An 11,580-nucleotide genomic window follows, 5' to 3' on the forward strand; every position below is an offset into this window, starting at 1 on the left:
AGCAGCTGCCAACAACCTGTTTGCAGTGGAACTGGAAGGGATCTGTTGCAAAAAAGTGTACAGTACTCGTAAATTTGATCAACTGTACTGGACATGATGGACATGACCGATTCAGCCAGGGTTCAGACTACATGTCCTGTAAACAGAGTTGGCCTTCAACCCCTGCTGGGTAAGCACTAAATTGGGATTAGTCTCCAGGGTCACGTTTAATCCTCGAGATGTTTAGGCCCTTGCTGTGCCTAATAGGTTTTTTTGTGACTAACATTGCACTTTAATTTAGCATGTTTAAAAATGAGTGTCCGGTCCCCTTGTCGAGGTAAGTAAGACCCTTAGGTGGTGTCATTCCTTCTTCTGAGACCATTATGCCCTCGCTCAGATGGTAACCAAGGGACACACAGTAAACAAACAAATAAATATGCGATCGACTGAGCCAAGTATACTGTGAATTGTTTGACCAACTTCAGAAAGGAGCATGAAAGACTTGGAGAGACTTTATTTCATCGGAAATTAATGGTGCATTGATGTGAAAAGCATCCAGCCAACCAGCTAGGCTGGACATTTCAATATTCCGAAGTGGAGACATCATGAAAGCACTTGAGGCCCCTTTCTCTGTTGCCTGTATTTGGGTTTCGATGGCAGTGGACGTGTACCTGCATGAAGAGGTATCAACTTCTTGAATGAAGGTGCATGTACATGCATGTGCACTGTCTGGAGCAGATACCAAATCAAACGGAAGCCGTTCATGCTGTTGGTAATCTTGTGTAGAGACAATTGGTCCAGAGCCTGAGATGGTAGAGACAACAGCAAAGTCTTCTACCAAATTTTGTCGATGGATAACCTATTGAAGACAATATCTCACCGATACTGTGTAATTGGGTGCTGGTAGTGATTGGGAGGAAGTGACCATGGTCCATGTTTGAAATAAGATCCTGAAACCAATCATATCAAATGCTTCCTACAATACACCAAAATTGTAACTGCCACTTAACAAACCTTGCACAGCAAGCTGACTAAGAACAGTGGACTTGTTCCAACCTCTTCCTAGTATTCAGCAAAGACAATGTCACAACCATGCACGGAATCTAGCACAGGCAACAAATCAATGATCGGGACAGTGGCTATGACACAGGCTTTACCTCACAGAGGACAATGTCACAACCAGAATCGTAGAGTTTGCTGTCACAGGAAAGAACAACATAGTATTCAGGACGCAAAGCTTTACTTCAGGTAGAGCTGCCAACAAGTCGGATTTTATGGACAATTTGAGAGGACAATGAGCAACAAGGAATCATTTCATTCACGCACTGTATTTACACATCTTTATTACAAAAAGAAACAACTTGTAATTTACACAACATGACAACAGTATTCCATCAGTTCTCAATGGGTGATATGAATAAAGACTAGCAAATGCTTTTACTCCGGTTTTGTACAGGAAGGCCTAGTGTAAATGTACATGGAGATTTAGATAAAAGCATTTGCTAGTCTTTATTCATATCACCCATTGTCATGTTCAATGCAATGAGGTATCAGAACTTAGAATAACACTGAATCCTACAAACTACATAATTACCAGCAATTTACACAGTCAGCCCCACATGTAGTCTTGAAAAAGAGATCACTTTTAGTAATGTAGTATCACATAATCACCTTTTGTACAAGTCAGAGAAGCCCAGATGTTGCAAACTCAGCAGGAGATTCTAGTTACAATTTTCTACGATGGGCGATTTCAACTGGTCATAGTACACACCCCTAGCCAAGCCCACACAACAGGAACACATCACACAACATTTCTAGAATCGGTAATACTATTATCATATATCTTTGAAGAAACTGTCTCATTATAATGTTGAATGAACAGGTTTGTTACATAGGTTGGAAATTCGAATGTATCTACAAGGAGCACACATCTGCACATAAGTCAATCAATCTCAAGATATAGTACCCGTTTTATCAGAGTGAGACACTGACATATATTACAAAGCCATTTACAGTGTGTCGTCTGCTCAAGAGTGTTCGGTAGATGTCTCAATGTTGTGTCCACTTGATTGACTTGATGTCAACACCTTCCTGTACCATCTCCCAGAGGGGGCTGGAAAATAAAGGAAATATCCCGTGGAGAAGTTGGTGATACTCCAGGTGCAAATGACTGGGGAAGTTTGTCAACGTATGGGTGCAACCTCTAACACAGTCCAAAGCTATGGCTGTCTTCAGTTTCTATCCCTCTGTCCATTCATGGGACCTCAGTTTTGGGAACACATGAATGAGGATCAAAAGTATGTAAACTGATGGTGATGACAAAAGTTTAAGCTCAATGTTTTAATTGACTCTTCAATTTCCCCAGATTGGGACAGGCAAAACAAAGAAAGATTACAAATCCTCGAATTAATATCACGTACCTCATTTCCCTCAGCTTTGTCACATATTCAATACATTTCTCTGCTGTATAGTCGATCTCCTCCTCAGTGGTGAACCGCCCAATACCAAACCTGGAAGAATAAAGGATACAACACACATCATCGCTGTAGGTCACTGAGAGCATTTCCTTGAAATCTGTGAGAGGTGATAAGTAATGTCCAATGGAGGAAACTGGAGACCCTTGAGGAAAACTACACTGGTGAATACAGTCACCTTCTCTATCACATGAGTATACCACACCGACCAAGAATTGAACCTTGGACCTCAGAGGTGACAGGCACTGATGGTTCAACTGGACCACTCAGAAAGAAAATATGAAGAACCAGTCCCTACCTAATTGATGAATGAGCCAAGTCCTCATCAGCACCAATCGCTCGTAATACATAGGATGGTTCCAGAGATGCTGAGGTACACGCACTGAAAGCAGAATTGTTTAGAAATGAACGTTGATATCAAGTGGCTGCCATCATTTGAGCTCAGCCTGTGAAGGACAAGAGGCAACCAAATGCCTGTTAATGATAATAGTCCATGACAATCCAGGGGGTGGGGTCAAAGACATCGTTGGATGTAGATTAGAGGACCCTAACCTGTCTTCAACAACATCAGTTATCATCGCTGAGAATATTATAGTTGAGGTTCCATGACAACTACTCGACAGGAGGTGATGCCAGAAATATATTAGATAATGCACTGAGACTGATGAAGCTTCTCACCTTCCAGACGATAGAGCAATGTCCTTCAAAGCCATCAGCAGACTCTCTCCCTCAACGTAAGCAAAGGAGAGATTTACACAGCCATCATATGTCTCATGGGGGTCACCATTCCGAATAACATGCGTTAACTTTGACGAAATTTTGTTGACAAGTCGATGAGAAAGATAGGAGATTCTTTTTTGGTCATACTGGAAACGAAGACAGCATGATAGTCAATTAGCTCTCAATCTCATCATGGACACTACCAACATCATGAATCAAGACAAAACTGGTACCGATAGAAAGATCTCGGAAGTGGTTATAAATGACGGAGGAGGATGAACAACGTCTTTAACTGCAGAGTGAAGGCTGAAGAAGATGAGGGCTTGTCAAGTTTCATGGAGCAATTCATCAGGACGACACTTTACAATTCTTCCATCGATGCGGACAGTAAAACTCTTCATTTACCTGCATTTCTTGCTGAGCAATCTCACAGGCTGCTCCGAGACCCACTGTAAGGTTTGTCGGGACGGTGCCACTCCTCATGCCCCTCTCCTGCCCACCTCCGCTCTGAGGAGCCTCAAGTCGAACTCGGGGTCGACGCCGCACATATAATGCTCCAATACCTATTGAGATATAAATCATTCGTTACTTTAAAGTGTGAATAGAATAGTATGGTACAAGCATTATAAACGATTTAAAGATGGAGACTGCAACTGGTTCAGTCCATGGATAGGATCTGTCCACATATTTCTGAAATGTAGGGCTGCTGTCCTATTGTCCTGTCCTGTCCTGCTGCATATCTTGGAATATGAAGACTGCCCTCCATGAGACTTTAACTGTGGACTTTCATTAACACCTTCAGCGCCGAACCACGCAGATCTACGTGGCCCAAATCCCCCTCCCCTTTGAGCTGGTTATCGGAGTCTCACGGACTTCATGAAAGAACTACGCCATCGCCATCTTTAGGGAAAAGCAGGAACTGAAAAGACCTCGTCTTTGCCCTGAAGATGGCGATGGCGTAGTTCTTTCATGAAGTCATTTACAGTTCTGAACTACGCCATCGCCATCTTCAGGGCATGGAAGGAACTGTTGTCTTTTCAGTTCCTGCCTTGCCCTGAAGATGGCGATGGCGTAGTTCTTTCATGAAGTCCACGAGACTCCGATAACCAGCTCAAAGAGGGGGGATTTGGGCAATGCAGATCTCGTGGTTCGGCGCTGAAGGTGTTAAGCAGGAAAACTACCGAAAGGTTTTTTGTGAATCTGAATGAGCTTGGTGTTAGACAGATCGATGTCTGTAAGTCTGCTTACCTTTCGGTCCATACACTTTATGCCCGCTGATTGACATGAGATCAATATTCATTTCATTGACATCCAATGGCACCTTTCCGACAGCCTGTGCAGCGTCGGTGTGGAAGAACACTTTCTTTGATCGGCAAATCCGACCTGAAATAAATCGGAAGCCAACTCAATCAAGAACGGCATTACTTGAGTCTCAAACAATTCATTTTTCTACACTTTTGGAAGAAATTACAGGATTTCTACATGTACCATCAAAACTTTCTCAGTGAGGACTTTTTTTAAGAAGTATCTTTTTTTATTTACAGATCATCAAAACAATCTGAACTTTGCATGATCTCTTTGCCTCACCTATATCAGCCACTGGTTGTTTCACTCCAATTTCATTGTTTACAAACATGATGGAAACAAGGGATGTGTCTGGTCGTAACGCAGCTTCAAACTCCTGTAACAGCAAGAGAAACAGACAACTTTAACGGTGACCTCCCAAATCAAACTTTCTACATGCAACAGGTTGGAATATGCCTTCAAAATCAATACTACAAGCAAGGGCCAATGTCGCAATATTAAATGTTCACATTTTCTCACAGAAAATAAGTTTCTGCCACATCTTACCACAATCTCATTGGCTGCTAATTCTACATACCTCCATATCGATAATACCATTTGTTTTGACAGGGAGATAGGTCACCTGAAAACCTTCAGATTCCAGGGCACGACACGAGTCCAGTACACACTTATGCTCCTGGAAAAAAGTTACCGAAAACATATTTTTTAATTCATATAGGATTTTAAATCAGTCTGTAAAAAACATCAAAGTGAAGATGACTGCTTTGTTTGGACAGCTGATAATCACAGCATTGCAATTATTAAACAATTAAGTGTGTAGTTTTACCAAGAAATAATTGGGTAACCCAGTTTGATACTTCATCTATCAACACTTACAATCTGTGTTGTGATGATATGTTTCTTTTTTGCTTTATAGAATCTGCCCACTCCTTTCACAGCGATATTATTCGACTCGGTCGCACCACTTGTGAACACAACTTCCCTTGGGTCGGCACCTATTATACTTGCAACTTGCTGCAAATTGAAAGATGGAAATCGTATAAATTTTCAATTCCAGATATCAACAGAGTGAAACAATAGTAGACTGTGGACAGGACTGGAAAAGATTATGTGTGATAAAAGCAATTATTGGTTTAGGCTCACAATACTTAAGTAAGATGATACCGACCCCACAAAGAGGCGATCTCCAAGTAAAGCGTTTCCTGCCAATGAAGACCAGTAGAATCACTCCATGTCACAATAGTTTTTTTCTTCAAATGCTCCAAGCATTTATTTCTACATTTCTTTGTTACCTCTCTTGCTTTCTCGACTGCTGCTTCACTTTCCCAACCGTATGCATGTGTCCTGGAGTGGGGATTTCCATATAAGCCAATGAAGTACGGTAGCATGGCATCCAACACTCGTGGATCCTGGAAGATAGTGAACTTCATTTCAAAATGATATCACAAAATGGAACATCTTATACAGACACCTTGTTAACGCATCACTGAGCTCAGGCAGAGCTCCACCGTACCCCTACATTGGTAAATTCAAATTCCATCTAGTTTGGGGCGAGACCACACATGATCTGCTGAAATTACACTGGGGATGATCATAGAAATAGACTTCTATTTTCCCTCTACAAAATGCTATCCATGAATAGGCTAAACCTCAATGGACGCTGGCGGACACTGTTCAGGATGACTGCAACCTTTACTTATAATGCTTATTTTAAGTCTTGAACAAGATTCATTACCATTGGCGTCGTGGCTTGAACGTCCAAGTACAAAGGCTTGATATCTCTCTTTTCAAACTTGTTATCTTCTATCCTACTTGGTGCAGTTTTAGTAGGAGCCGGAGCCTTCGCTGCAACAACAAAAAGTACAACATCTGTTATATATTATTTCTTGTGAATAGAATGAGACCCAAATGCAAATGGTGTGACCCTTTTACACCAGTTACTTGCGAGAAGCAGGGAAGAATGTGCGTAAAGGGCTTTTATTTAGATCTTGACTTTGGCAATAGGTACTATTTAACTCTATAAAACTTCCTTGTATGTAGCAAGGCTTCATCTTGTTAGGTCATTTGACCGAGAATCAAGTAGACGATGGATTGGTATGGTAGATCATCCGTCACGAGTGCGGAAGGCGATTTCCTCGGCCATCCACTATCTTGGTATTGGTTGCCATGGTTTTCCAGAGATTCCCAGAACCAGGAGAGAATTTCAAAATCTGGAATAAAAATGACCACATATCCTGATCAACGGCGTACACGTAAACTAAACGTAAGCCATATTCTATTTCGCAACCTCTCTATTTTGAAAAATAAAATAAATTATATCTTCGGCGGCTTGCCTGTTTGCCCTTGTGCCATGCCCGAATTATCGATTGACGTGGTAGCAATCGCCCTCTTAAGGATGCAGCCACATCTTTGGATGATGCAGAGTGATCCTGAACTTCTTACAGCGCTTCCGAACATCATGATAAAACCCTGATAAACACTGAAATGGCAAAACGCAAATTCAAGTTGCAAAACACTATAACGAAATCGAGGCTGCAGACAAAAATTTGTAGGCCCTACCTCACTGTGCACCCACTTACCCACTTACCCACATACCAAAACATGGAATTGAAGACCATCTGGAGGGTGAAACAGTATACATTTCGAATGAAAGTTGTTTTTTAGATAGAACTTTGTGCATATTGTTGGGCTTACTGTAAAAAAATCAATATTGTTAAAAAAAGTTCACATCTGCGTTGCCAGGCCGTTCATAAAACACGGTCTGCAACCCATTGAAAAACGACAATGTGGGTCAAGGTCATTTGGTTGTCAAACCGTGAAATAAATTATTTCGGAAACGGATGATGCGTTGTAGACATCTAAATTGCGAGAGTCTATTCATAAATACATCTCATGACTTGAAGTATATATTGTTAGATCCGATGGTTGAAATGTCGATTGATGGGTGACATGCAAATGAACACAGACAGTGTATTGCATGTTTGCTTGGGGACATGCAGTAGGCCTACATCAAATCACTAAGCCTAGTCTACACATGCTATACACTGACACCATGACATGTCTGTGTATGATGATTGATACCACCGATAGGGGGAGGGGATAAACGACATTACAGTGTTCAAACCATGGGATGTCACTTGACAATTGCACGGCATCGCAATGTCGCCATCATCATCAACCTTACCTTTTTGACGAAGTTTGTTTTGGGCACCGACCATACCAGTCATGTGTTTCACCTGGAACAAAGTTTTGTTTGAAAATACATCCCAAAACCACCCTTACATTATTTATTCATGTTCACTGAATTCTTACAAACCTTTCATTTCAGGTGCAGCTTTTGAACTTTAATCAGCACAGAGTGACGGGAGAATGCTGACCATTCAATGATTACGCCAGCAGTTTTTGCTTGGAGCAACACCTTTCTTGACATCTCTTCCCAAAGGGAACCAAGTCACAATGAATTCCCTCTTTGTACGCGATATTTCAAGAGGATTAAGCCCTGTTCTTTTTTTGTGCAGACATTTTACTGTGGGAGGACAGGTGTTTTCAAAGACTACACCACCATGGCAGATGAACAGTCACACCTTCTCAACATCCATAGGAAATCAAGTTGAATTTGGACTTCCAAAGCTTACACCTCATCATGTGACTACTGTTCTGTCCATGTTAGAGTCATCGTCTGAAGTCCGGCAACAATCAGTGAAATATTTTGAGACGAATATGCTTGCTTCAAATAGCCCAACCGAGGATCGACGTGCACAGGCCAGATGTTTGCGTACATCAGGGCATCTTTTCGGTGTGTTTGATGGTCATGGAGGCTGTGCCTGCTCTCAAGCAGTTAGTGAACGCTTATTCAACTACATCGCAGTAGCACTTTTAAATCAAAACGAGCTTGCTCGCTACCATGAAAGGATACGTGATGGAAAGGAACTAGACCTCTTGTCTTTGTATAGTACCTCTAACGATTATCAGAATGAAAGCCTGAGTGGTCTCTATCGGGGAAGCTTACATAAGTTTGTGACTGAATCATTGTCCCTGTCCAACTTGGATGACGAATTTTCTATGGACCGCACCCTTGAGGAAGCGTTTGTTCGTCTTGATGAGGATATCTCATCAGAAGCACTGCCTGGTGGAACTGGTTCTCCATTAAGTATAGAATCGCTAGAGGTGGCATTCTCTGGTAGCGTTGCTTGCGTTGCACATGTGGATGGCCCCCATCTACACATGGCTAATGTAGGTGATAGCAAAGCAGTCCTCGGGTCTTTAAATGAAGATACTGGGAGTTGGTCAGCTAAGGAATTGACCTATGAACACAATACAAACAATGTAGAAGAAGTGAAACGAATACGAGATGGACATCCTAGGAATGAAACAAGTTTTGTTCTAAAAAATGAACGTCTGCTGGGTCAGCTCGCCCCACTCCGAGCGTTTGGTGACGTGCGCTATAAATGGAAGCTGAGTGACTTAAAACGTGTAATCAAAGCTATCGATACACCCTTTGCACGCGAGTTAGTCCCACCTAATTACTACACACCACCATATTTGATCGCCAAGCCAGAAGTAACGTATCATCGTTTAACTCCCCGTGATAAGTTCATGGTCCTCGGCAGTGATGGGTTGTGGGATATGCTCACTCCAGAAAAAGTTGTAAAATTAGTTGGTGAACATATGGCTGGTAAACAAACCATTGATTCATTCAAACTGCCGCGGAAGGCTCTCTCACTCGGTCAGATCAATCACCATCTCATCAAACGTAAAGAAGGTCTAGCAAAGAAACCAGTCGATGCCAATGTGGCAACTCATCTGATCAGGAATGCATTAGGAGGGACAGTCGATGGCATTGAGCATGGTAAACTATCAGCAATGTTAACTTTTCCAGAAGATATAGTGCGGTACTATCGAGATGACATAACTGTTACTGTTGTATTCTTTGATAGCAGTTACCTTAGGACTTGCCCTGCATAATCTCTTGTAAGCTTGTAAGCCTTGTTATCTTAGGACTTACTCTTCGTAATATCTTGAGAAGTTTGAAATTGGCAAGCCTCTTTAGGACTTGCCCTGCGTAATCTCGGGAGACCAGATTGAAAGCTTGTCTTAGGATTTCAAGAAACCAGATTGAAAACTTGCAAGCCTGTTACCTTAGGACCCGATTGAAAGTTGCTGGGTTTAGCCAACTGTGTAAAAGCTTGTTTATCACCAAATGTACATTGCATTTACAATGTATCTTGTCATATTTTCTGGGTAGTGAGATTGAATAGAATGGTTTTAATCAGAATTTAATTGATCTTGTTCCAATCGTTTTTTCCTAACTGCAACAGTACTCATTGTGCTAGATATAATATTTCATCTGTGTAAGATTTTGTACATTTCATTACCTCTCTTGATAGGCCTACATGAACATGTGCACACATATTTGTGTGAATGTTGAAGCATGTAAACGACCCTAGTTTGCAAGACTGATATGATAGTCCTCTACGTAAAAAAAGTTGGGCAAGTTAACCAAGTTAATTGCACCTTTCAATTCACTTCAGCTCATACTCATAATTGACCTGACCATATCATTATCATAACACTTGCAAGATGCCTACCCATTTACATAATGGAGGCATTGCTCATGATTTTTGTGATATTAGAAATAGAATCAATCAACATTTTACTGTGATCTCATAGTTATAAAACAGTATAAGCGTCCCAAAGTCTCCGTATCAGCTGTTAAGAGGTTTGCGTCAAGAAACTGGCTAAGAATCTTTTACATTGTGTCATGCACATGTGGCAACCCATCACATCTGTCGTGCTTTGATTAGGTTATGTTGATATCAACAGCCATCTGACACTCTCTTCCTCATGAACTTTAACACATTTTGATTTGATAGTATGATATTAAGTTATCAAGATGCAAAACTTGTCTAGAGCATCTGTCGAGCTGTTCACAGTTCTTGGGTGTATGAATAGGGATTTCTAGCAGTTGGTTGGCTTTTACCCGTTTTATCTTGTATGTATTAGGTGTAGATGTCAACCAGCATTGGCTTGTTTCAGACCACAGACCATTTTTTGGATTGGACATTTGTAAAGGAAATTTGTTAGTAAATTTAATGAAGTTCTGCTGCTATTTGAGAAAATATTGTGTTCAGATCCCTCTTGTGCTATTTTCGTTGAGGGATTGCTGGTTTATCATTTGACCGAGTGTGGAGGAAAACTCCATGGCTTAGAAAACTTGTGTAAGCATTTTGACATAGCCTAGATCATGATTAAAAATTATGATAATAAAGTAATAGTATTAAATTCATGAATGTGTTTTTTGTATTGTTTAACTTCGAAGGTCCTCCTCATTCAGCAGGCATTGCAAAGGTATACTACGCATGTACAATACACAAATTAATGACCTGTGTGGTGAAAGACATGCTTCATGCTTCATTCACCAATACCACTGGGTTCTCTGGATGACCCTGACATGTGGACAAAACAACTGGAAAATGGTCACACAGTATTTAACCTGCTATGTAAGCCATTCTTATTGCTCAACAACAAACAATTCGGCCTTGATTATCCTAGGCGTCTTCATCACAGCAGAGGCCATGCATGAAAACGATGATTGTGACATTGTCTCTCTTGGACTGAAAACACTTCATACAGAAAACCATTGCAGTATAAGAAAACTTTTTCACTCCCTTGGGTTCTTGATGGGCTACTGGTAATGGTTTCTCTGTACCATAGTTTATTGTCCCTGGATAAGACTGACTTTGGTTCCATTGCAATTGCAATTTCAAGACTGGTCACTCTAAGTCTCGGTCGATCGCCTGCTGGGCTGTTGCCCAAGCTGCAAACTGCTAATCAGGCAGGAGCTTGTCTCAGATTCAGTAGACTTGAGGAGTCACACTCCCCCTTTATTTGGGGACTGGTCCAGCCAAGGTTTTAACTTCTTGGTCAAGCCTAGTCAGCACATTGATACTCCCATGTTGAGGAAAGCAATGGCCAATGTAGGGGACACGGATATGAAAGTGATAATGATGATGAGAATCGAACCATCGACCCCCAGATTATATGCCTGCCACTGATCTCCCATATATACATTGTACTCGTGCAGCCAAGGGAAGATACGAGG

The 11,580-nt window shown here is 41.4% G+C and overlaps 2 protein-coding genes across 2 annotated transcripts; one reads left to right on the forward strand and one right to left on the reverse strand.

Annotated features, from left to right (window-relative positions):
* Nucleotides 1-1,297: 1,297 nt before the first annotated feature.
* On the reverse strand, nt 1,298-6,988 carry LOC135495548 (cysteine desulfurase-like). The gene is made up of 12 exons (XM_064784330.1): nt 6,812-6,988; nt 6,214-6,323; nt 5,771-5,887; nt 5,355-5,492; nt 5,056-5,154; nt 4,761-4,854; nt 4,422-4,556; nt 3,579-3,736; nt 3,132-3,319; nt 2,752-2,835; nt 2,400-2,489; nt 1,298-2,092 (listed from the first exon to the last, which is right to left on the reverse strand). The coding sequence occupies exons 1-12, from the start codon at nt 6,936-6,938 to the stop codon at nt 2,029-2,031; spliced, it is 1,404 nt and encodes a 467-aa protein (XP_064640400.1). The 5' UTR covers nt 6,939-6,988; the 3' UTR covers nt 1,298-2,028.
* Nucleotides 6,989-7,283: 295 nt separating this feature from the next.
* LOC135496240 (pyruvate dehydrogenase [acetyl-transferring]-phosphatase 1, mitochondrial-like) lies at nt 7,284-10,764 on the forward strand. The gene is made up of 2 exons (XM_064785433.1): nt 7,284-7,380; nt 7,807-10,764. Exon 2 carries the CDS (start codon nt 7,935-7,937, stop codon nt 9,441-9,443), a length of 1,509 nt encoding a protein of 502 aa, XP_064641503.1. The 5' UTR covers nt 7,284-7,380; nt 7,807-7,934; the 3' UTR covers nt 9,444-10,764.
* Nucleotides 10,765-11,580: the final 816 nt, after the last annotated feature.

This window comes from Lineus longissimus, chromosome 11 (genome assembly GCF_910592395.1).
Source record: "Lineus longissimus chromosome 11, tnLinLong1.2, whole genome shotgun sequence".
Taxonomy (NCBI): Eukaryota; Metazoa; Nemertea; class Pilidiophora; order Heteronemertea; family Lineidae; genus Lineus; species Lineus longissimus.